Genomic DNA, 27,383 nt, shown 5'->3' on the forward strand with positions numbered 1-27,383 from the left:
GTGTTGACTTTTGTATGATCTTTCTATCTAAGATTCATTTTCGACGAGAGAGAATGGTTCAGTGACACCAACTGATGCCGCGTCGGCACCAGAACCATCGACACCAACAAGATCAGCAGCGTCGACACCGAGACCGCAGCAGCGTCGACACCGAGACCCGCAGCAACCGGTTAGTATAATTGAGAAAAAGTAAACCCTTCTAGCCTGTTGTCTGTGAATCTATACACACTTATTAATATATCATTAATCGTATCAATTACTCATTAATAACGTAAACTTACTTGCATAACAACAGGAAGCATTCCCAGTTATGGGAATACAGGATTCATTAATATACCTGTTCAGTATTTTTATAACTTTTCAGAGCGAACACAGTGTACACCTATACTGTACACATAGTATTTTAAAGTTGACATTTACTAAAATAGTTGGGCTCAGATGTTAAGTAGATTACATATACTATATACGTAATAGTAAGTTGTGGGCTTGTCTTTTTTTGTGTAGCAGCTGTAATGATAATACATGTGAACAATTTAAAACACACACAACCCCTTTGAATGAAATGTGACTTGTCCGTTTTTCTTTATAACTCATTCATTGTAATTATTTTTTGGCCAGGGCGGAGGAAGCGAAAGAGGGAACAGGAGCATCTGACTGTCCTGAGGAGATGCAGACATCGGATGTCGAGCAGCTGGAGTTGAACCGGGCACAGCGGGAGCGCCATTTACAGATGGCACTCGATGATGCAGCACATGCCCGAGAACTTCAGGCGGCTTTAAGGAGAGAGGAGATTGCTGCAGCGTCGTCCTTCAACAAGGCCTTTCTGGGAACCCTGGGCCAGCTTGTCCAGGCACTGAACCGGTGGGATGCTGTTCCACCGCCCCTGGACTGAAACCCCTTTGTTTATTCAAATTTAATGTTTGCACTACATGTAACATATGTATATAGTTTGATGTGTGAATTTATATTTGTATTATAATTTTTCTATTTGTATGCGTGTTTAAATAAAACCTTTTTGAAACTTATTACAAACAGTGTCTTTTTTGATGGTTTGCTTTTTACAAGGGTTTGAACAAGTATTTTCAGATTGTATACTGTGATAACCTTTAATGAAAAACAGCAGAGACAACATATTTAATGATAATGTATTTATTTAGTAATTAAAATAACGCATCAGACCCTCTCGTACATCTCTGCCCTCCTCCTCAACACCCTGTGCCACTGCCACCACAGGCTCTGCTGCTGCAGGTGCATCCCAGTCATTGTCATAGTCCTCTCCGTGACTCTCACAAAGGTTATGCAAAGCACAGCAAGTAAGAATCATAGATTTCACAATTGTAACATCACAGTCATTTCTTTTCATGAGGCAACGCCACCTTCCCTTCAGTCTACCAAAAGCGTTTTCAACCACTACCCGTGCTCCACATATTTTCTTGTTGTAGATCTGCTGTTCTACTGTCAGCCGTCCAGTGTCAGTGAATGGCTTTAGGAGCCAGTTCTGCAGGGGATAGGCAGAATCTCCCAGGATGTAGTAGGCAACATCCACCCCACCAATATTCCTGGTGTAAGCTGGAAAGTGGTTGCCACGGCTGGCCAACTCCCACAATGTGGACAGTCTTAAAACACGAGCATCATGCAAGCTGCCAGGCAGTCCTGCAAACACGTTCCAGAACAGTCCTTTTCCATCTACAACACCTTGAAGGACGATGGAGTGCCAGCCTTTACGGTTGAAATAGTCACAGTGGTACTCCTGTGGTGCCAAAATGGGTATGTGTGATCCATCAATAGCACCAACACACTGCGGGAGCCCCATCTGTTCTCAATGTAGGCAGCCATTTCTTCAAACTTCTCCTGGTCTGGGTAGCGGTTTGTTAGGGAACCAACAAGCGTTTCTGCAGCAGCAGTGAACTCTTGAACACACCGGCAAACAGTTGTTATGCTTACTCGAAAAGATGGCCGATAGTTCTGTACTCTGAACCGGTCGCAAGCTTCCATAGTCGCGATGGCCACTCTCTTCTTTAGAGGAACACACTTGCGGAAGCTTGTGTCTTGTCTCTCCATCACTGGGCGCAGTTTGTTGTACAAATATATGAATGTTTCTTCCGACATTCTGAAGTTCTGAACCCACTGCTGCGTTTGTGAAACCAGGAACAATAACATCCCACCACTCGGTAGCTCGGTTGAAAGCCCAAACAGAGGGTCTGCACGGCGACTTTGCAAAGCTAAACAGATCTGAAACACATAAACCATGCACATTTTAGTGCATTGATACTGGTAGCTATAAAGTTGATTAAATACTTTGCATATAGTATAGTATTTACACATATGCAAACGTTAGCTATGTTGGCATAACTTACCCTCTTGCGTCGGCTTTGAACAACGGATTAGTCTCGTAGTCTGAACTCTGTAGTAATTCCCAAACTCTCCTGTTTTTTCAGCAGTGTTTCGTTTTGCTGCCCTCAGCCTCTCATGAAACAGCGTTTGTCTTCTTGCTGTGAGAAACAGCCACATCCCGAGGATAAGAAACAGCATACACTCGATTTCCTCCATTGTCCTGTGTGTGTGGGTAGCGGATATGTGTCGCGTATAAGATTACGTCACGGCAGTTTCCTGCGGCGTCGCTATGACGACCGGGTACTATTTGTGGCGGTACTGTCTGCAATGGAAAACGGAGCGAAAAGCGAACCGAGGCGAGGTGAGTCGAGGCGAGTTGAGCTGAGTCGAGCAGGTACTGTGTAGTGGAAAAGCGCCAATAGAGAGAAAAGAGGCCCAGCCAGGCTTGGCCCGTTCCCAGGTTGGCAAGCATCACCTTGTTCCCCTCTCCAGGGTAACCAGAAGGATTCTGATGGCTTTAATGGGGCAATGGAGGGAACGAGACGTTGTGTCTTCCCCACCACATCGCTGAGCCGAGCCACTGTTGTGGCCGGATCATTTCCGGCTCCTCAGAAAAATTCTGAATGAACTCCCGTATTCGCCCCGCTTAAATACCCATATGTCCGGAGGTGGGATATGCAAATACCGTCTGCCAACTTCTCATTGGCCTTTTTTCATGGAACAGAGGTATATATCGGCGCTCAAGAGAGACCCCTAGTGTCGCTTCTCTGACACACGTCTCGTTCCCTCCATCGGGGAATGGAGGTTACATACGTAACCTAGATGTTTTGCGCACTACATTATTACTCTGTTGGTATATACTGTAGATGTTGCAGAAACAGGAAGTGTAGTATAGTAGTATGTCATTCTGAACTCTAGTTTCTAACATGCTTCACATTCAATGGTGACACTCTGAACATATCTGTGATGCTGCAGGGGAAAACAACTTGACATCAGTATGAGTAATAAAACACTCAGAGTCACGATTTCAATCATTTTGAGATCATTTACTGAAGATTTTGTTTCATACATGCACAGAATAGAAGTGAAGAAGAGCTGGTTAACAAAACAGACTTCAGTTATTATAGTCACATGAAAACAAATCAAAGTGTCATTGTTATTAGTTTTTCTAAGATTCTAGCAGGTTACAACATTAAATATTCTAGATCTGACTTCTTATGAACAATAATGATGTATTAATCATGTTCTCATTCTAAGGTTTAGTAGATTATATGCAGGGGTCAGAGGTTATCTATCAGTCATGAACACTTTTCTGAATGTGTCTGAAGTTCCAGTTATTTCACTATAATAGAGTCACATGTTAAAATCAACTTTAAACAAGAATAAAACTACTGTAGATGATCTAGACAGAGTATCTTGTGAGTTTTCTTCACTGCAGACTTTATTCTGGTCGTGTTTGTGGAATGAAGACCTCAACATCTGCAAAACACTTGAGCAAAACAAGTCGAGAAACAATAAAAGCCAAACAGGACGACTCTGAAAGTATTTCATTAGTAGAACTTGAAGGTTGTAAAATATACGTCTAAAACATTAATGATTACAAATATCAAATATATCAATGGTTTAATGAAGTATGAAAGAAAGTAAAAATAATAATGAAATCACTCAATTCTATATGATTTAATAAATGGTGAATCAAGTGGTTAATTGATGATTAATTATATGAATATTATTGATCATGTATGAATAAATGCAGTAAAATAAAAATGCATATTCTCTAAATGAATAATCAATGTTATTACAGACCCTCAGTCACCCCTCAAATAACATACATTACTTTACATGTATTAAGAATGATGATTAAAATAAAGATAATAACAGACAATCATAAAATATTGATTAACAGTAAATGAGATTAATATAAGGAGAAAATGTAAAGCAAAGAGATTAAAAATGCACAAAACTAAAGATTGTATTTCAGTTAGTTGATCCCAGAGAAACTGATGCTATTCATCTATAATCTCACACTGGACTGTCAACATATTCTCCTCAATACAACTGCCCTATATATATATATATTTCATATCCTCTTTACTTATTGTATTGTATATTGTGTATTCTATATTGTGTGTATTGTGTACTGTACATTGTATATAATTATTGTGTTGTGTAAGTATGTGTACATTTCATATGTAAATTGTGTTGTGTAAGTATGTGTACATTTGATATGTAAATTGTGTTGTGTAAGTATGTTGTTTACTGTAATTGGTATATGTCTCGTCACTGTCATGACTGCTATGTTGCTCGGAACTGCACACAAGACTTTCACACACTGCACTTGTGTACATGGTAGTGTGACAATAAAGTGATTTGATTTGATTTGATTTGATATTAGAGACGTCATTAACTCAGTCACCATCAGCTTGTAGATAACTCAAATGTGATAGAGGAGGAGTTATGTAGATGAGCAAATGAATGCGCTAATAAAGTTACATGAGCTGTTAAATTAACACCAGATGGCGTGTGGCGTTTACTTAACGCGTGACGACGCACACACACACGCACACACACACTCTGCTGCGCGTCTTGACCACATTATCACCTCGGGTGTGCATTATTTTTAAAACAATTCAATGGGCCGGAGTCAATTATTCCTTGCATATGTATTATTTGTTTGATCATATTCAGCACCTTCCAGCAGCCGGTACATACCGGAACATTTATATTTGATATTGTATTCTGTAATTAAAGAGCTTCTTAAACTGCTCTATTAGTTTATATGTATTAAAAGTATTTATTCAGACTCTCAATAACATCTTGCTTTGAGTGCTTCTTCCACTCATCTGGAATCTGACCCCAGCCCTGGAACTTTTTATCATAATTATTTTCCAGATCTTTCTGGAATCTGCACACAAACCACTTCCAGTACGGCAGCTCAGAGACGTCAGGAGTGATGCTCCAGTTAGCATAAACACCTCCTGCTGTTCTGTATTCTTTGAATGGAAACACCTGATCTGATGATTTAAATGATTCATCACTTGTCACTAAAGTTGTACAAAAATCAGTGCAGAGATCCCGTGTTCCTTCATAATGGCATCCTTTCAGTCCATCCACTCGATGGAAAGGAACACTGTGATCTTCATAATGGTCTTCTATTGTGTTGGTGCAGATTGCTCCACAGAAAGGACACTGAACCCAACAGCACTGAGAGAAGTGATCAATCAGAATCTCATCTGGTCTGTATTTACAGTCCAGAATTACTGGAAAAGTCTCTGTACTGAATTTACTGCTTATGTCAGATATTACTGAAGGAAGTTCTTTTCTCATCACATCTTCTAAGAGTTTGAAATCATCAACATCATCACGACTCACTCCACTGAAGTCTTTAACAGAGAATATCAGCACATCTGAGAGCTTCTGTGTGAAACACTTCAACCACAAATCAACATCTCCACTGTTCACTTGAACATGTTCAGTAGATTCATGAGCTGCTTTCATGATCTTCTGCTGCAGGAGTTTGATGTTCTTCATCATCTTGGGCCGAACACTGTCACTGAAATTATCAGTGATGTACTGACTGACTTCAGCTCTGATGAAACTCTTGAAGTGATCTCTGGGATTTTTAATGTAGTTCATGTATTTGTAAAAGTTCTCCTGTTCTGCCAGTGTCTTCAGGATGTGTTTCTCCAGTTTTGATCTGTTTCCATTCAGTGATTCACAGTTTGTTCTCATTTCATCTGCTAAATCTCTGGCAGTGTTCTTGTAGACACTCTGTTCAATGGGATCTTTCAGTTTCTGACAGATGATCTCACCAAAAACAGCAGCTGATGTTGCACCTTTACAATATTTCTGGAAAACACTGAAGTACTCTCCTCTCTTCTTCTCCATGTAGAGAACAGGATCATTGGCTTCTCTGAACAGTCTGTGTTGGTCAGTGAAAGTATGGTTTGATTTCTTACAGATGGAAAGCACCAAATCCATGAAGAATTCATTCTTGAACACATATTTCACTGGTCCATTCTGATGTTCAGTGAGTCTTGCCTTTATATAGTCTGTGAGTTGTTGAATGTAGCTTTTGTTGTAGCCCATCTTTGAAATGTTGAATGACAGGATCATTTTGTCTGTTTCATGAGCAATTTCACTGACTAATGTTCTTATTTGTGTTTCATCCTCTTTAGACAGAGCAAAACCTAACATATCTTTTGCTCCTTTGTAGAGATTTCTAACAGGTCCTGTAATTCCACTGGATTTCTTTAACTTCACATAATCTGAATAACTCGGCACAGAGAAAATATCTCCGCTCTCCCTCCAGTGATCTACAGGAGCACTTTCATTGATGTCACTGAGGAGTTGTTTCACATCTGTTAATATGTCAATGTCTTTGATTGTAGGATTGTCTCTAATGATCTTCACACTCTGTTTCCAAAAGCAATCAAACTCTTTCTTCAGTGTTTCTTCATCATTTGCTTTGTCTTTGAGTTTTAAGGCGAGTGTTTTGCTCTTTTTAAAGAGAGTGTTTTCATGATGTGTCTTCTGAGCATCAATCTCTTTCTTCAGATCTCGCTGTTGAAGAATCTCATTTAATTTTCTTTTTGTTTCTCTCACAATGTTTTCTTGAAGCTCTTTGATTTTTATCTCAAATGAAGTTTTCCACTCAATCAGTATTTCTTTATCTTTGTCTTTCTCAAAGAAATCTGACATTGATTTTTTCACTTCTTCACTTTTCTCTTTCAGTTCTCTTTGAAGATGTGATTTATCAACCTCATGAATTGTTTCATTTTCTATTTTGTTTTGTAGTTTGTTTTCAATTTCCAGCATGGCACTGCGGAGACTCCAGGTCCACTTGCTGTATTCTGTCTCCAGTTTCCTGTAAGCTGAAATCTCCAGAGAATTTCTGAAGCTGAACACAAATCGTTCATTCAGTAAAGCCTCCCAGAGATCTTCAATCCGACCTTTCAGGTCTTTCAGCATCATGCCATCTGATTTTGAAGCATGAGAAATAATGGTTTTCTTTAGATCTTGAACATTTTCACAGTAGTTTGGGTTTGGTGGTGCCATGGGTGGGCTGCCCTCCCAGAGTTGTGCAAAATACTTCACATCCTTCTGAACATCAAATGCAATGACATCACTGAAACATTCTGCATCACAGACTTCATCTTTAGCAGCAAGTTTTGTCATTTCATCCAGTTTCTCCAGCAGTCGTCTCCTTCCCTCCATGTTTTTCTCTCCAGCTGTGACATCTGAAACATTCTGATGCACAAACATGCAGCTGGGATTCAGTCTGACCTTCTTCATCCTCAGGAAGGCCTGAACAACAATCTGAAGAGTGTCCTGCATCTCAGATGGGTTTTCTCCAAAGATGTTGATCAATGTCAGATGCCCAAGACCCACAACAAATGTGGCCAGTTCATTGTCATGATGTCTCATTGATCTTTCAGCCAGTTCTAGAGCACGAAGTCCCTCAGTATCAACCACCAGAATATAGTCAAACTTCAGCTGTGCTTTCATCTCCTCTGACACTCTGACCAGCTGCATGAAAGCTCCTCTGGTGCACCTGCCAGCACTGACGGCAAACTGCAGTCCAAACATGGCATTCAGCATGGTGGATTTCCCAGAGCTCTGAATCCCTAAAACTGACAACACAAACACTCTCTGGTCTCCCAGTTTCCTGATGAGTTCATCTAGAACAGCAGAGATCCAGATCACAGGAACATGAGCAGCATCTCCATCCATCAGCTCCAGAGGAAATCCAGAGATCATCATCTCTGCTGCAAGACTCGGGAGAGAAGAGAATTGAAACTGCAGACCTTCCTTGTTCTTCTTCACAGATGAACATGATTCATAGATCTGACCGATATCTCTCAGGATGTGCTCCAAACCAAAGGTTGCAGCCTGAAGCTCCTCAGATATTCTCTCAAGTTCAGTTTGATCAGCTTTATGTTTTTCTCTTTGTTCAGTTTTGAGTTGCTCAGACTTATTTTTCTCTTTCAGGTGTAAGACTGTTGACCACTTATCATCATATTTGTGATGTAGAGCAGAAAGTTCAGTTGAGGTGTGTTCATCCATGAGGATCCCAAGCCATTTGAGGAAAAATGTTTTCTTATTTGCAGCATATTTTTCATTCATTTCATTAATAAAGTACTTCATGAAGTCACTAAGCACACACTGATGCTGCTGTTCACGGATTTCCTTCATCTCTTGTTGTTTTTTACTGGTTTCCGTTTCTAAATTATTTCCATGAGGTCGATGTAGTTCTTTGTTCGTCTGACACCACTGATGCCACAGTTTTCCCTGACAGGGCAGAAATGATTCTTTATTTTCTGTCAGATCTTTATTCTCCAGTAATCTCAACATCTGCTGTGCTGCTTCTTTTCCTCTCCTGCAGTCTTCATCATCATCTTCATCTACTCTGATATCTGAGTGTTTGGACACATCTTCAAGTCTGAAAATGGAAGATGATTCTGAAGATGAGAGACAATCAATTATAGCACTTCTGATTTCTTCAGATATATCTGACTGATTTCGGTCTTTTAAACCAATTTTGTATTTTTTTGTTTTATTTTTCTTAATTACAGCAAATTTGTCATCAGCAAAAATGCAAATGAGTGGCTTTAAGCACTTGTTGAGTTTTTCAACTTTTTTCGTGTTTTTGTCATTCCTGTTAAGTTGTGGTAGAATAACAACATTGACTGAGGACATTTCAGTGAGGATCTGCAGCTGTTTCTCATGGTCTCCTGCATTTCCATGTAGATTACAGAACGCAACACAGTCAGTAAATTTATCCGTGTTTTTTCCAGACGGGCAGTACCAGGCGATCTCCACCACTCCATCCATCAGTACTCTGGTTCTGCTGCTGCCTGGGCAGTTCCTGTGGAAGAACGTGTTGTGTTTCTCATTGATCAGACTGTTCATCAGATGAGACTTGGATGAGGACACTGAGCCAAACCTGAAGAAACACACCATTGGAGTTTCTGCCTTACAGACTGACTGGACTTTACTGATGATTTTACCTTTATCATCAAATGTCTTCCAGCTCTTGTTGATTTGTCTGAATGTCCAGAGAGGAAACTCAATGTGTTGTGTGAATGGATCAGGTACAAGCAGAGGCAGAGCATACTGACACTGTGACAGTTTAGTCACCATCAGCTGCTTCAGGAAACTATCAGCACAATGAAACACGGCCATCTGAACATCCATTGAGTGAACAGGATCTGATCTGCTTGTTTCTTCATTAGACAAAGACATTGTATTGAAAAAATAATCTTCATCATCAGACGAGTCGTTGTCATTGTGTTGTGTGTGTTCTTGTTTTTTGGTCTCTTTAGATTTAATGTATCTTGCTCTGTAGTCCATCAACAGTAGTTTTTGTAGGAATGTCTGAAACAGTTTCTCTTCAGCACAAGACTCTTGAGACTGTGATGAATCTGCAGTTATCTGAAGAACATCTTCTCTTTTCAGTTTGTTTTGCAGTTTGCCCTCAAGATGAATTCTCTGAAACATCTCCATTTTTTCTCTTCTAGTCTTTTCATGGTGTAATTCTTGACCTGGACTGACTCCTGTTGTCCCAAAGATCATGTTTTCTCCCTATTTAATAGACAAAACAATAATAATAAAATATAACAATAATACACTTTGAACATTATTTTTCAGTATAGAAACAACGTTCCTGTCCTTATTTTCCCAACATTAAAGAATCACAAAAACTGAACAAAACGTGATGATCACATTGTAATGTGTCGTGGAATCTATCACATATTCGGGTCTTTAGAGAACCGGCACATACATCTATCACAAATGGATCTAAAAAGTGAACACAGTGTAAAATCTCAAAGCAATTAGAAAATAATATAATAATATATTCTGATATATTTTATGTTTTATTTTATTTTAGGACAAATCTAGAACAGGATTCATTACTTTCACACTGAAATTTCATGAGATGCAACTGTCTGTCAAACACATATATAGATGTTCTTCATATAAGCTACACATTTGTATTTTCTCTGCCATTTACAAAGTCTTAATAAATGCACAGCCTATAAAATTTCAGCAGCACACCCAAATGACAACATCCATATCACACTGTTCTACAGCTCATTTCTATAGTTTACTTCCACTTTGTTTCTTCATCAAATGACAATTCAAAATATAAATCAAGTCAATCACTGAAACAGAAAACACCTTGAGTAAAAAATAACATGTATATGTACGTGTACACTCATATGAGACAGGGACTAAAACAAATAGTTTACATTTCGGCTCGATCAGATTAAAAACAGTATTTTTTCATTCTGTTTTTAGCGATCTGAGGTGTCCTTTCCGAAAGGTTACTGGTTAGAATGAAATAAAAGAACAGTTCATCAGTGGTGAGTGTAATATCACCCCCTCTAGCTAATAACTTTCTTTATAATGAGAGTGCATTGTGCTAATAATCTTTGAAAATAACAATAACATCAAATCATTCAATGCTGGGATTTATTTAAATTTTTTTCAGAGACAGATGCAGTTGTTACCTAAACATTTTGTGTATTTAACATGTTATTATTATACAGCAACACTACAGCACTCCTATTTTATTTAACAGATCTGTCAATCTGTGATGTTTGACAGTTTACATGTTTTATTCTTATTATAGCATAACTGTATTAATATGCTGTAAGGGGGTCCACCTATTGGTCCAATGGCGGCTTCCAACAGCATGGATGAAGGTCTCTTGCGTGTTCTGTCTTATCATGCGTGTTCCGTTTAAGTTATTTAATTCCAACTACATAACTATATTATTCATTTTAAGATCCTCATTTATCTTATCTGACTCCAATTATAAAAGTTTCTAAGGATATATTTATGTTCTAATCTTAGTTCCCCTTCTGTCGCTCTCTCCACGTTGTGTCGGAGAAGCGACACTAGGGGTCTCTCTTGAGCACCGAATATACCTCTGATCTATGAAAAAAAAAGCCAACGAGAAGTTGGCAGCTAGTATTTGCATACCCCGCCCCCGGACATACGGGTACAAAGGCGAGGCAAATACTAGAGTTCATTCAGAAAATTACTTCGGAGCCGATGGTCGTATATGCAGTCTGCTGCGAGTTACACACACACACCAAGTTCCCGTGTATTCCTCTGACGATCTGCATGCTGTTGGATTTGTCGGTGCATAACAGCGGCTTACTCCTTTCCTGTGCACGGCTGTGCATTGTTGCCCCTGGGCGCTTCGACAGCGCAGCTAAAACTCGAAAGTGTTTTCTTAAAAGAGTGATTTTATTTAAAAGAGTAATTTACTCTAAAAGAGCAAACACAGCGAGCGTTGAACGTCCTTTTCAGGACGCGTCTTTGTAAAGATGCCGTTCCGCCGCTGTGTAGTTCCTGGATGCGGTAGAGTGCTTTCCGCTTCAGACGGCCACAGGCGTTGTCTCGTGTGTCTGGGTAGCGATCACACCGAGGCTGCGTTTGTGGATGGCTCATGTTCTCACTGCGAGAACATGACCATGACAACGTTGCGGTCGTGGCTCGTTTTCAACCGAGAACGAGCCACTCCAGCCACCCCTCGCATTGCTCCTTCTTCCCATGGTATTGAGGACGGTGCGAGTGGTGCTGGAAGCGCTCTAGGGATGGCAGCGGGTGCGGCTCCGTCGGGTACCAGAGATCCGCGGACCACCCGTTCCCCGGCACGCTCGTTGACTCCCGTCCGTGCTCGAGGCAACAGCGGCTCGCCTCACAACCAGCCTGCCTATCCTCTAGAGCTCGAAGCTGATGAGCTCGCCGCTGCATTGGAGAGCGCGGCGTCTGAAGCAGATGACTCCCCTGGGCTGCCGCCTTCGGGCCAGCATCCCCAGGCTGAGGCTGACGCTCAGATGTCTGACATGCTTTACCGGGCTGCTGCCAGCGTGGGCTTGGACTGGAACCCTCCATCCTCCCCACAGCCATCGCGGTTGGATGACTGGTTCCTGGGGTCTGGGCACCGCTCATGGCCACGTCCCTCCCAGTCCCGTTTTTCCCGGAGGTGCATGATGAGCTGACGTCACTGTGGAGAGCACCTTTCACCTCTCGTCACAAAGCCACTCGCTCATCCGCTCTCTACCCTCGACGGCGGAGCTGTCCACGGATACACGCCGATTCCCCCGGTGGATTCCCCTACCACCTGTCGGGGTTGCCCTGTACTCCCCTCCAAGGCCTGTAGGACAACATCCTCGCTGACAGCAAAGGCCTACAGCGCCGCCGGACAGGCGGCTTCCGCCCTGCAGTGCTTTAGACACTCTGAGCAGATCTTTGTATGCTTTGGGGGACAGCGGAAAGGAAACGCTGTCTCCAAACAGAGGCTTTCCCACTGGGTAGTAGATGCCATTTAATTGGCTTATCACACTCAGGCCATGCCCCACCCCCTTGCGGGTCCGAGGAGTGTTGCGTCCTCGTGGGCACTGGCCAGAGGTACCTCCCTGGCAGACATTTGTAGAGCAGCGGGTTGGGTGACACCCAACACCTTTACGAGATACTACAATCTCAGGGTTGAGTCAGTTTCATCTCGTGTTTTCTCAGGTCCGAGCCAGTAGAACTTGGTAACACGCTGATGGGCTGGCCGGGTGAATCGCTTGCATATAGCGCCCTTTCCCTCGGTTGAGGTAAAACCGTGCGTCTTATTTCCCAGGATATTCCACTCAACTCGAATCCCTGGTCTATTCCTCCCTAGCCCTCATGGGTCCGCAGTTCGGCGGAGGAACTTGCCGACCCAATCCACTGCGGGTACTCAAATCTTCACTGTACTGGAATAGGTGCTCCACAGGGTGAGGACTCCTACGTGGACTTCCCCATGTGTGTATTTTTCACGATACGGTCCCCTTATGAGCAGACCCGCGTTTTCCTTAGGCAGTTCCGGCTGTCCTCCGGTCGCCGTGTTGTAGCAACTCCCCCTCGCTGAGGCTGGATCTACCACCACGCCACTTCCACACCTAAAAACACATGTGATGTATTCACCACCTTACATCCCCAGCTGGGTAGGGGTGGTCTCCGCAGGGTCTTTCCCCCCTGAAAGAATAGGAAATTGGGTAGGACCCCCTTCCCTCAGTGTGTGTAAGGGCCCCGGCTGTCTATTGCTCTATGTGAGAAACATAGAGACAAAAGAGGCCCAGCCAGGCTTGGCCTGTTCCCAGGTTGGCAAGCGTCGCCTTGTTCCCCTGTCAGGGTAACCAAAAGGATTCCGATGACTTTTGTGGGGCATTGGGGAAGGGTACGTGTAGTCTGATACAGCTGTTCGTCTAGCACTTAAAAAACACCTGCCCGCTCCTGTGTCAGACCACGTACACGGCTCAGAACATGGCGTAATTTAAATTGGACCCCTAGTGTCGCTTCTCCGACACAACATCTCGTTCCCTCCATCGGAGAATGGAGGTTACATTCGTAACCTAGACGTTATTATTATTACATTTGATTTAACATTGAATCATCGGATTTAACTCTATTTTATATTGTACTCGTTCATTCGGATTCCTGACGCTTAGATAGTCTCGCGCCGGCCGTGTACACGGATATCACGGTCACAAATACGCCAGTATTGGTCATTAAAACAGTAATTGACTAAATACTAATTAGATGGCTGCTCCTGCTTGCCTTTCTATCTACAAGTATTTTATTTAGTCCCCTTAGATAGTAAACACTTAATTGAGTAACATATTTACCCAGAGGTCATGATCACTAAATTTACAAAGATAGACCAACATACCCGAGTTAAAATAGTTTTGTATGATCATGCCATAGTTTCCTATGTACACTTAGTTCGAAAATATTACAATAACCAAAGGTTTAGACTTCACCCTATTTAGGTTTGGTCGACACTAAACGGAAATTCCCTATCGAGCCTGTACACACTTAGTACACTAGAAATAATGCCTATTAGTTAGTGGGAGCTCTAAAGTCTCAGTCGGTGTGCCCTATGCTCCACTCAAAACCGGCTTTAGTCCGCTACTAACCTGGTCGAAGATTTGCGGAAACAAGGACTTAATGTAATCTACTAAAGACAATAGTTTCAGAGTAAATCAGAATAAACTCAAATGTAACAATTTATTGACCAGGTAACATCACAAATTCGTCAATTCCAATTAGATAGTAATAAGTCAAATTTAGACATTTTATCAGAACATAAGAAATTAAAATTGCAATGACCTGATATTAACTACACACAGTAAACTGTTTGGGATCGTCTGATTACAGAGAACCATGAACAATGTGTCACATCTCCTTAAATACCCAAACCATAAACAAAGGGAATTTTGGGAGTGGTTAGGTTTGGTAGTCCTGGGGACATACCTCATTAACATACAGGCAGGGATGGGGACAGACCTCCAGAATTATAAAGCATTTGGCAAAGACCTTTGAAACTTGTGATTGATTAGGTCCTTTGATGTTTACAAAGAATATACCTAATCTGCATACAGCATGTGGTCCCTGTGGGAGATTTGGGAGGGACATGTCTCTAATAGAGTGCAGGATTTTGTTAAGTTCTAAAATCTTAATGGAGATTTGTTTTTTCTGAAAAGGGAATGAGACCACCTTACCAGTCACACTGCGACCTCTTGAATGATATCAAACATGTATGAACAGAAAACCTCTCATATTACAGAAAAGGCTGTCATTCTAAATTGCCCTTAGGTGAGATAGAGGTCAAAAATGGGATTTGCGTTGTATGGTCCTTAGCAAGTAGGGAGTGTTATCTTGGGTGGAGTTGTTCATCTGTGTGAGAGCTTTTTTTTAAGTGATTTGAATAATGGGGACAATTTCCTCATAAACCACGTTTATAACATAATGCCCTTTTTTATCCAGTTTTTAACCTAAAAACCACCCAAACTCTCTCTCGCTCACACGCACAAGTGAGACTTTTTACAGTGTGTTGGTCGATTTGTCTTTTGATTGGTATGATATTTTGATCATATATGATCTCGCTTTTGATGTGAGTGGTCCCAGATTCAAAACTCCTTCAGGTTTACAGCTTAATATTGAACTAAGCAGAACTGCAACTACATATCAGTAGATCTCAGAAACAGGTGAGCACAGATTTCATATTTCACTATTTTTATGAAACAGATCGGACCACCGAGCAATACTGAAGCGGAGCACACGTCTGCATGCGGGGGCACAACTGACTACAGTGAAGCAGGTTGAACTTGAAAGGTTTTTGAGCAAGTACATTCACTCACTCAATGGAGACAGAATATGTCAAATAGTTCATAAAGCTGTTCTGGACTGTTCCACCTCAATTTAACACCTGACCATATCTGAAGTTGCTCCAGGTCAGATTTAAACCTATTCCAATCCATAGTTCAACACACAATCCACTACACCACACAGACTCAACCTCGACAGCCACTAAAGGACATACCAAGCTAATCGTATTTGTCACGATTCTCCGTTGTCTGCCCTGTGTTCTCTGTCGCACTATCACGTTTATGTCATGTTTCCTTGTCTGCTCCGTGTTTTCCGTCTCACCCGTCACCGATCGCGTTCCATGTCACGTTTTCCCTGTTGTCCGCTCTGAGTCTCACTGTCTGTGTGTAAACTACATTTCCCACAATTCCTGGCCTCTCTCACTGCCTGCACTCATTGTTCTCACCTGTTTCTCGTTTAGGCTTCATTGTGTTAGTGTATTTAACCCTGTCTATTTCTCCTTTCTCTTGTCGGTCTTTAATGTTCGTGGATGCCTGTTACCCGTGCTCTCTGCCTTTGTTTACTTCCCGGTTTACCCTCTGTATGCCCGTCGTGTTTTGTTAACCCGTTGTTTGTTCTGTTTGATATTTTGTTTTTTCCCATTGTGGACTTTACTTTGTGTTTACCTTTTGTTTATACATTCATTAAACTGCATTTGGATCCGCACCTCTTGTCTTCCCATTCTTCAATCGCTACAGAAAGACCGACCACATATGGATCCAGCGGTTATCCGGGCATGCTGCCGCCTCCTGGACCTGAAACAAGGAAGCCGCCCGGTGGAAGAACATATTAGGGACTTCCTGTCCCTAGCAAGCACCACCAACTATCCTGACTCCTCCCTGGTGGTTTTCTTCCAGGCTAGCCTGACCGGTTCGCTCCAAGAGCGGTTGCCGCCGTCGACTCGTGGCTGGACGCTCTGCGACTTCGAGGAGGAGACACTCCTGGCATGCGGCTCACTTATTACTGTGGAGGTGGTTGAGGATTCTGCCTCTTCTTCCACGGCGGTGGCCCTCCAGTCGTCCTTGGCTCGACCTCTTCCACCTGCCCCACCGGTCAGCGAGCGCGCCCCCACGCCTGTCACGGTGAGCGAACCTGTGCCCACGTCAGCCACGAACTGCGAGCCAGAGTCCACACCTGCTTTGGTCAGTGAGCCTGCACGGCCCACTTCGTCTGCCCGGAGGAGGAGAAGACGGGCTTCTGCCTCCCGGCCCACACCTACCCCGGTATGCGAGTCAGAGCCCACGCTTGTCACGGTCAACCAGCCAGAGCCCTCTTCAGCCACGGTCAGCCAGCCAGCACCTCCGCATATCACGGTGAGCGAGCTAATGCCTACGCACATCACTGTGAGCGAGCCTGCAGCCTCGACCGTCCCTGAGCCAGCGCCTGTAGCTTCGACCGTCCCTGAGCCAGTGCCTGTAGCCTCCGATGTCAGCGAGCCAGTGCCTGTAGCCTCCGATGTCAGCGAGCCAGTACCTGTAGCCTCCGATGTCAGCGAGCCAGTGCCTGTAGCCTCCGATGTCAGCGAGCCAGTGCCTGTAGCCTCGACCGTCCAAGGGCCAGCGCCAGCAGCCATGACCGTCCAAGGGCCAGCGCCAGTAGCCAGGACCGTCCAACAGCCAGCGCCCCTCGAGCCTCCCAGGGCTCCGCCCCTCGAGCTTCCCAGAGCTCCACCTCTCGAGCTTCCCAGAGCTCCGCCTCTCGAGCTTCCCAGAGCTCCGCCTTCCGAGCTTCCCAGAGCTCCGCCTTCCGAGCTTTCCAGGGCTCCTCCTCTCGAGCCTCCCAGGGCTCCGCCCCTCAAGTCTCTCGAGCCTCCCAGGGCTCCGCCCCTCAAGTCTCTCGAGCCTCCCAGGGCTCCGCCCCTCAAGTCTCTCGAGCCTCCCAGGGCTCCGCCTCTCAAGTCCCTCGAGCCTCCCAGGGCTCCGCCTCTCGAGCCACCCAAGCCTTCGACGGCTCCGCCCTCAGAGCTTCCCGAGACTCCTACGGCTCTGCTCCCAGAGACCCCAGAGTCTCCTACGGCTCCGCCTCCAGAGCCTCCTACGGTTCTGCTCTCAGAGACTCCAGAGCCTTCTACGGCTCCGCCTCTCGATCCTCCTACAACTCCGCCCCTAGAGCCTCCTACGGCTCCGCCTCCAGGGCCTCCTACGGCTCTGCTTCCAGAGACTCCACAGCCTCCTACGGCGCCACCTTCATCGGCTCCGCCTCCAGAGCCTTCCAGACCTCCGCCTTCAAAGCCTCCTACGGCGCCACCCCCCACGGCTCTGCTCTCAGAGTCTCCAGAGCTTTCTACGGCTCCGCCTCCCGAGCCTCCCACGGCTCTGCCTCCTGAGGTCCCAGAGCCTCCCTCTGCTCCGCCCCCCAGGCCTCCCAGACCTGTCCCTGTCCTGAGGCCGCCACCTAAGCCACCCAAACCGGCCCTTGCCAAGTGGCCAGCCCCCAGGTCAGCTCAACCGGCCTCTGTCCTGTGGCCACCTCCCAGGCCCCCTAAACTTGTCCCTACCCGGTGGACACCCCCCAGGCCACCTGACCCGGTCCCCTGCACACACCCCCAGAGACTGCTTCCCTGCCCTATCAGCCTCCCCGGTCTGCCTGTCTCCCCTTTTTGCCCCCGTGGACTATTTTCTTGCCCCTTGTGCCCCCATGGACTGCCTAATTGTTCCTTGTTCCTCCATGGTCTGTCTCTGTGTCCCTTGTGTCCCCTTGGTCTGTCTCTGTGTCCCTTGTGTCCCCTTGGTCTATCTCCGTGTCCCTTGTGCCCCCTCTGGTCTGTCTGTTTTTCCCCTTTTCTGGCCCCTCACTCCTTGAACATTTGTTTATCCCTGTTATTTTTTCTTTTCTGTTTCCTTAGACCGTCTGGAATCCGGTCCTTTTGAGGGGGGATTCTGTCACGATTCTCCGTTGTCTGCCCTGTGTTCTCTGTCGCACTATCACGTTTATGTCATGTTTCCTTGTCTGCTCCGTGTTTTCCGTCTCACCCGTCACCGATCGCGTTCCATGTCACGTTTTCCCTGTTGTCCGCTCTGAGTCTCACTGTCTGTGTGTAAACTACATTTCCCACAATTCCTGGCCTCTCTCACTGCCTGCACTCATTGTTCTCACCTGTTTCTCGTTTAGGCTTCATTGTGTTAGTGTATTTAACCCTGTCTATTTCTCCTTTCTCTTGTCGGTCTTTAATGTTCGTGGATGCCTGTTACCCGTGCTCTCTGCCTTTGTTTACTTCCCGGTTTACCCTCTGTATGCCCGTCGTGTTTTGTTAACCCGTTGTTTGTTCTGTTTGATATTTTGTTTTTTCCCATTGTGGACTTTACTTTGTGTTTACCTTTTGTTTATACATTCATTAAACTGCATTTGGATCCGCACCTCTTGTCTTCCCATTCTTCAATCGCTACAGTATTCATAGCCAAGCACCATGATCAGGTCTGTATTCAAGCAACATTTTAACAGATGAAAATCAACATTTGATTGGGGGAAAAGTCCAGCAACTATTCAGTAAGCACAAAGACCTCCAGCAAAACAACATCAGCAATGACACTGCCCTGATAGCACACAAACATCACCCAGATGTCTATTTGATGTGTGTGTGTTTACATCTAGAAGATGCAACCCATCTATAAGACGTGTGTCAATAAGTATCTCAGATGTCAATAAGACTTTCAGCAGATGCCTTTGAGATGTTTATGATTATAATGTTTGTAAATCTGATCTTTTTAAGATGTTTAGCAGATGTTAATTAGATTGTGATGCTTTCCAGATGAAAAGATCTAAAACAGACACCTTAGAGATCTGAGTGGTCCAAGCAAGAATTGAACCAACATGCCTTGATCTAAATCTAAAACCAGTGTTTTACCACTGTGCCACTAAGTTTGCATATCTGTTGAGTGGCAAAGAGACTTGCTGAAGTTGGATAAAAATTCTCTCTACAGTTTTTAAAAGACGGAGAAGACAGAATCAATGATACATTAAAAGATTTGTTTAAATTGTTTAAATAATAAATTACAAATACTCACGTTACTGTATAGAAGAATATTTCAGCTCTGCAGAATCATACAATGCAATTGAATAGTCTTCAAAAAAAAATTTAAGCTCCAAAAATCACATAAAGGCAGCTTAAAAGTAATCCATGTGACTCCAGTGGTTAAATTCCTATCTTCAGAAGAGATATCGTAATGTTTGGTGCCCAAGGAGTGGAAGAGGAGACACAGGTATAGAATGTTTTAATTATTAACACTGAAGTAGAACATTCACTGGCGTGGAAACAAATGCATTCTAAAACATAACCATTCAAGGACTGACAAACTATGAACAAAACTAGAGGGTATATACTGTATATACAAATGGAAACTTAATGAGGGAATGGCATACAGGTGGGAATAACGATGAAGTGATTAGGGAAGTGGATACTGGGAAACGTAGTGCAGGAGAAAACTTAATAATAAGTGTCCTTAAACACAATAGAGACAATCTGTGACATTATCCCCCCTCCTTTAAAGGGCGACTCCTGGCGCCCCAAGATGGATGATCTTGGGAATGGATCCGGGGGCCTGGGGGAGGCTTCAGGGCTGAGAATGGATCCGGGGGCCTGGGGGAGGCTTCAGGGCTGAGAATGGATCCAGGGGCCTGGGGGGGTGGCCACAGGGACTGGGTCTGGAGGCCTGGGCGGCGGCCACAGGGCAGGGACTGGGTCTGGAGGCCTGGGATATGGCCACAGGGCAAGGACTAGCTCAGGAAATGGGACTGCTGAAGGAGGAGACTTTGGGGAAGCAGGCAGAGCCCCAGAAGACACAGAGGGAGGAGCCGAGGAAGAGTTCAAGGGTGGAGCCGAGGAAGAGACTGAAGCAGAGGAAGAGTCCAAGGGTGGAGCAGATGAAGGCCGAGCCGTTGAAGAATTCGGGGGGTGGAGGCGAGGGAGGCAGAGCCGTGGAAGTCTCTGGGGGGTGGAGCCGAGGAAGGTAGAGCCTTGATAGGAGTTAAATGGAGTGGAGTTACCATGGTGATAGAGGACGAGGAAGGAGTCGTGGAAGTAAGAGCCGCGAAAGGCTTCGAGTTCCCTCCATAACACTCAAGGTGCGGCGAGAAAACTGGGAGAAGAGTTATTTTGGAGAAGGAGGGTAATGAGGGTAGATGGAGGACCAGAGTAGCAGCAACATACTCCACCAGGGTGAGATTCCCCACCACAGGAAGCACTGTTGTATGGTTAAAGTTTAATACCATACCATAAATGGGTTTGAGGTACTCATTCGAAAAGTCTGTAGTAGCAGCGAGTCGAAGGAACCTATTTGAGTATTCCAGTAGGGGAAGATCCTGCCTGAAAAGTTCCAAGAATAAGGCTGTTGGCTCCATGTTCATTGAAGTGCTCCTTGAAGTGAGGCTTTGTAGGAGAGGAAGACGTTGGGATGAGCTGGCAAGTGAATCCATTTTCTTTGTGGTTCTTGGTCGGTCCTTCTGCAACGATTGGTGTCCAAGGAGAGGAAGAGAGGAGACGCAGGATTACAATCATAGAATCTTTTAATTATAAGCACTGGAGTAGAACATTCACTGGAGTGGAAACAAATGCATATATATATATATGTATGTATGTATATATACACATGGAAACTTAATGAGGGAATGGCATACAGGTGGAGATAATGATGAAGTGATTAGGGCAGTGGATACTGGGAAACGTAGTGCAGGAGAAAAATTCAAAATAAGAGTCATTGAACATAGTGGAGACAAACTGTGACAGATATGACAGATGTGGGTGAGAAACAGATCAATATTTAGTTCCATTTTTGCAACAAATTCTTCTCCCTGTCCAGTAGGGGGCGATATGCATGAAGAATGCATATCACCAAAAACACAAGAAAAATGTGAAAGTTAAAGTGGAGGTTGACTTAGCAGGGAGGAGAATTTATAGTTAAAAAAGACTAATATATTGATCAGTTTCTCACCCACACCTATCATATCGCTTCTGAAGACATGGATTTAACCACTGGAGTCACATGGATTAGGTTATTTTTATGCTGATTTATGTGATTTTTGGAGCTTAAAAATGTTGGCACACATTCACTTGCATTCATTTGATGGCAAGGGTGTGTACATTATGTGAGAACTGCAATTTTTGGGTAAATTATTCATTTAAAGCCAGCTTTCTAATTGTTTGATAAGTGATGTATTATAAATGTTGGCAATCAAACATTTAAAAAAAAAAAATACCTATATTTTTTATTCTTTCTGGAAAACAGCCATAAAAGAGAATGTAAATTACAGTGTGTGATACATTTTGAAATTGCAGTAGACAGTGTTTATTATAATGGGGTCATCGCATTAGAAACCGAATACTCAGTACTCATGAGTACTTTAAAATGAGCTACTCTGTTACTCTTACTTGAGTAGACACACTACATGTTTTGGGAAGAACAGTTATTTTACTTGAGTATGATTTTTCTGTACTCTTTCCACCCCTGTTTATACTTTACCAGTGTGATGGAAATGATTTATGCAATGACCTCAGAATTGGTAAAAAGGGTATTTTAAATATTGAATGACTAAGGATGCTCAGGTCAAAGACTGTGTATACATCACACGATCAAAGAATCTAGACTTACTGAAAAGTGCTTAACACAATAGAACTAACAGTCATCTGATTTGCTTAGATCATTACAAACCAATCACTAGAACAGTACAATTACAGTAAAGAAGACTTGAGTGACATTGATTTTTACTCAGCTGTATGATATAAATGTACATGTATCTTTCTGTTCAACGAGACTCTCTTGGTTGTTGTGAGCAGTGAGCTCCTGGCCGTGAATACAACTTTATTCCTGCAAAGAGCAACTCGGGAGTCATGTCTGGTATATGCTGCGCAGCTGCAGAATAGAAGTACTAAAGATTCTATGCTCAGAGGACCACAGCAGGGACAGTGATAGTGTTGGAAGACTATAGACCCGCTCTCGGGGTGAGGCTGTAATACTCAGAGTTACTATTAATGATCCTGTATCAGAACAGCGTACACCTGAGAAGGGTGGTGAGAGTGTATAGATGCTAAAGACCTGGTGCTCACGTGTGGTTTGAGGTAGTGATAGTAGCTTCTTGTCGGCCATCACCATACTTCGGGAGGTGAATTACCTCGAAGTATTGTATTGTAAGTATTCGGGAAGGGAATTACCTTGAGATACTGTATATTATTTTATTATATTTTATTGACAACTGGAAGTTGTTTGAATTGTCCGTTATGTAGAAGTCAGATTAGTAGGTTGTATTCGTATTGAGAATTTCCACAACACCAGCTGCCCAAAGCTGGCATTGAACCAGGACTCATTTGATCTCTATGGCTTACAGATACAGAAAACTGACCACTGCGCAGATGAGAGTCAGCAGGTTCTGAATAAATATATTTAGAAATCTCTCTTTGGCATTTTCAGAAGACTTAGAGTAAATAATGATACAATGATACATAAACGTTTTTGTTTAAATTCACTAAGCATTTTGTGCACTATGTGGTGCTGTCTTCAAAGTGCTCAGGTACCCTTAGGGCATGATGTTGAAGACCACTTCCAATTTTCATTCAAATCCGACATTGCTTTTAAAAGAAAAAGATATGGACAATAAAAAAATAATTTAATATCTGTATATTTTTGGCCCATATGTGGCGCTGTCACCAAACGTTGCATGTAACCTCAGATCATGGTCCTGATGAAGCACAACAAGTTATATTTCCATATGACATACTGTTGCCGAGATTTAGCTTTGCATTCGTTTTGTCCTCGTTATCTTTGCATTGGCATAACTTCTGTACAGTTGGACCAATCTAAATTTGGTTTAGTCAGTTCTGTACTGATCAGTCTGGATATTCATTTGAGATCATGTTTGGAAAAATTGGCAAAGTCTGAAGGCTGTGAAGACTTTTAAATGTAAAAGGCACAATCCTGTGGCTACTGTAATGGGCAGGGTTTTTAATTTAATAGGGTCATTTTGAATCATCAGGAGGAGAGTAATCAGATGCAAAAATTATTTTGTTTCTAGGAAAGCAGTTCAAAAGATCTGCTCAAATGAAACATTTTTTTTTTGTTGTTTTTTTTACTTGTGGTGTTTTTGTGATTTTTGAAAACGTAAAAAAAATATATATATATATAAATAGTGACACAATTACATACTCTGAGGTCCAGACCTCTGTCAATTTTTCATATTCAGAAATAAAATTCTACTGAATGAAAAATCAGTGGTTGAATTGCAATTATAATTCAGTTTAGACGGTTGGCTTGATTATTTAGTGTCCACATACTCCAAAAGTGTCAAGAAATGGTGCTACCTGATTAAACTGAATGTGAACGGAATATAATATATTATTATACACAGTCTGCCTCAAAGTGAATTCCACTCAACCCAACTGGTTTAGATACACCACCTCAAACCATACGGCTTAATTATCAGAGGCGAACATGTATCCACACCTTTGTGTCACAGCACATGGGATATCACATTCTCATGGACATCAAATGATTATAGGACAGGAAGTGGCAACGGGCCATCACATTTACATTTATGCATTTGGCAGATGCTTTTTTTAGCCAAAGCGACTTACAGAGCCCTTATTACAGGGACAATCCCCCCCAGAGCAACCTGGAGTTAAGTGCCTTGCTCAAGGACACAATGGTGGTGGCTGTGGGGCTCAAACCAGCATCCTTTTGATTACCAGATTATCAGTTTACCAGTTATGTGCTTAGACCACTACACCACCACCATCAAGAACCACTCCTGAGAAATGAGCACCAAACTTTTGTTAAATCTAATATACATCAGTAGTGTAACTTCATTTACACCAAAAGTGTCGACTCATTGACATCGTGGGTGGTTTGAGAAACTGATTATAGTTTCAGTTTACAATGTTCATTGTTCAGTCTGAATATGCTGAATCCAAAGTGCTTCATGTGTCACTGCAATAAAGACTTCAAGATTAACGACTATCCACTGTCCTTTTATTCTTACAGCTGATAAATATATATTTAATTTAAACTGATTGTCCTAAAATCACTGATATAATTAAAAGATACAGAACCCTCTCCAGATCCTCCAGACACTCTTTCTGTTCTATGAGAACTATATTCTGCACATTTAGTAATGAATCTGATGACTTATATAGCGGTTTTTATCTCATGGACATAATTGATAATGAACATTTACATGCTCCCTGTTACAAATCTTTGATATTCATTCACACTATAAACAGAGTTTCCAGAAAGGTCCATTTTATTTGCTAATTTCTGTAAATGTCTTCATTTATTTATGAAAGTTTCATGAATGAGGCCCAGTGTTATTGATCAGGGTTAAAGATCTTATAAAGTACATCGGACTCACAGCTTCAAGTATACTGTATATTCTTCAAACTTATGAACATCCTAAAAACACCCAGTTCAGTTTGATTTGAATTAATTGTATGGATTTTATTTTATGCTGCTTATACGTAGTTTACTGTCATTTGCTGTGAGAAAATGGCATCAATGTGAAACAAGTTTTATAACTTAAATGTACTTTTAAGCTTCAGCTCTCTGAAGTGTTCTGAGTGCTCACCTTTACTGAATCATTTGTTTTCTCAGTGATGCTGTTTCCTGTCGCACCCTTCACTGTGTTTTCAGTTGAATCTGAAAAAGAGAAAACTGCAATAATCTTACACAGAACAAAATACCATTGAAGATGACTTCATTATTATTTTTAGGTACACTCAATAAAGTTTAATTAATTATATCATAATTCGCTCATCCTGTAAATATATTCAAGCAGACTTCATAAACTCGTTTCCGTAACAAACTGTCTAGATTACGATTGTGTGACCTCTCAAATAATGTTACCACAGATGATTATTTCTCTTTTCAAAAGTCTGTCAGAAGTTATTCAGTCAATTTTAAACATTAGTCAGTGTTCACTTGATACATCAAAGACAATTACAATTGTACAATAACAATGAATGACATTATTATTATGATCATATATCAACAAATATTTTAGGTAATGCAACCTCTGTTGATAACCCGAGGAGGAGGGCTTCCCCAGCTGAGTCTTAGTTCCTCTTAAGGTTTGTCCTCATCTATTAAATATCTTTGGGAATTGTTCTTTGCCACTGTTGACTTTGGCTTGTTCACTGGGGGGTTTGTGAGGCACAATTTTCTATTCCATTAAAAAAGAAAAGATCTGATTTCTGTAAAGCTGCTTGATAGAAATGTGTATTCTATACAAATAAAACTGAATTAAAAAAGAAAACTGAATTTAATTTCTCATAAACATTGCCAGCTGGTGCTGAGTTCATGCAAGTCATTTAGGTTTAGAGTTGAATAAATTCAATATAAAAAATATTTCAGGTTGTTTTTGGCTCTCAAAGTAATATTCAAGAATATTTTAGGAAAGAAGTTGGTTGTATTTATTCTCAAAAAAGAAACATCAACAGGGGACGTACACATCAAGAGCATTTGTTTTAGGTGGTCAGGAGATACAAGTCATGGGAAAAAGAAAGTACACCCTCCTTGAATTCTATGGTTTTATGTATCATGACATAATAAAAATCATCTGGTCTTTAGCAGGTCTTAAAATGAGGTAAATACAACCTCAGATGAACAACAACATATGACATATTACACAGTGTCATGATTTAATAAACAAAAATAAAGCCAAAACGGAAAACCCATGTGTGAAAAACTAAGTACACCTTATGATACAATAGCTTATAGAACGACCTTTAGCAGCAATAACTTCAAATAATCGTTTTCTGTATGACTTCATCAGTCTCTCGCATCATTATGGAGGAATTTTGGCCCACTCTTCTTTACAATGTTGCTTCAGTTCATTGAGGTTTGCAGGCATTTGTTTAAGCACAGCTCTCTTAAGGTCCCGCTTCAGCATTTCAATCAGGTTGAGGTCTGGACTTTGACTGGGCCATTTCAACACTTTGATTCTTTTCTTTTTCAGCCATTCTGTTGTAGATTTGCTGGTGTGCTTGGTATCATTTTCCTGTTGCATGACCCAATTTCAGCCAAGCTTTAGCTGTCAGACATATGGCCTCACATTTGACTCTAGAATACTTTGGTATACAGAGGAGTTCATGGTCGACTCAATGAGTGTAAGGTGCCCCAGGTCCTGTGACTGAAAAACAAGCCCAAATCATCACCCCTCCACCACCGATCTTGGCAGTTGGTATGAGGTGTTTGTGCTGATATGCTGAGTTTGGTTTCGCTATATGTGGCACTGTGCAATATGGCCAAACATCTCCACTTTGGTCTCGTCTGTCCAAAGGACATTGTTCCAGAAGTTTTGTGGTTTGTTCAGATGCAACTTTGCAAACCTAAGCCGTGCTGCCATGTTCTTTTTAGAGAGAAGAGGCTTTCTCCTGGCAACCCTTCATAACAAACCACACTTGTTCAGTCTTTTTCTAATTGTACTGTCATGAACTTTAACATCTAACATGCTAAATGAGGCCTGTAGAGTATGAGATGTAACTCTGAGCATTGCACGGTCAGACTTGGGGTGAGTTTGCTGGGACGTCCACTGCTGGGAAGATTGGCAACTGTCTTGAATGTTTTAATCTTTCTCACTGTAGAATGATGGATTTTAAATTGTTTGAAAATGGCCTTATAACCCTTCCCAGAGTGATGGGGTGCAACAATTGCTTCTCTATGATCATTGCTGATGTTTTTCCTCCTTGGCATTGTGTTAACACACACCTGAATGCTCCAGACCAGCAAACTGCTAAAACTTCAGCTTTTATAGAGGTGGTCACACTTGCTGATGATCAATTAATAAAGGGCATTTGATTAGCAGCACCTGGCTGCTACTTAGCCTCTTAATTCCTATGGAAGCAGTAAGGGTGTACTTAGTTTTTCACACATGGCTTC

At 42.4% G+C, this 27,383-nt stretch overlaps 2 protein-coding genes across 2 annotated transcripts in view; one reads left to right on the plus strand and one right to left on the minus strand.

Annotated features, from left to right (window-relative positions):
- The window catches only part of LOC127648279 (fibrous sheath CABYR-binding protein-like), a 391,397-nt gene that overhangs the window by 87,811 nt on the left and 276,203 nt on the right, over positions 1-27,383 (plus strand). The window lies entirely within an intron of this gene.
- LOC127648275 (interferon-induced very large GTPase 1-like) lies at positions 2,609-9,834 on the minus strand. Its single transcript, XM_052132863.1, has one exon. The coding sequence runs from the start codon at positions 9,832-9,834 to the stop codon at positions 5,119-5,121; it is 4,716 nt and encodes a 1,571-aa protein (XP_051988823.1). The 3' UTR covers positions 2,609-5,118.

This window comes from Xyrauchen texanus, chromosome 8, assembly GCF_025860055.1.
Source record: "Xyrauchen texanus isolate HMW12.3.18 chromosome 8, RBS_HiC_50CHRs, whole genome shotgun sequence".
In the NCBI taxonomy this organism is placed as follows: Eukaryota; Metazoa; Chordata; class Actinopteri; order Cypriniformes; family Catostomidae; genus Xyrauchen; species Xyrauchen texanus.

Bases quoted from the DNA above. Each gene is read 5' to 3' on its own strand.
- LOC127648275 (XM_052132863.1), bottom strand. From the start codon at position 9,834: ATGTTTCAGAGAATTCATCTTGAGGGCAAACTGCAAAACAAACTGAAA.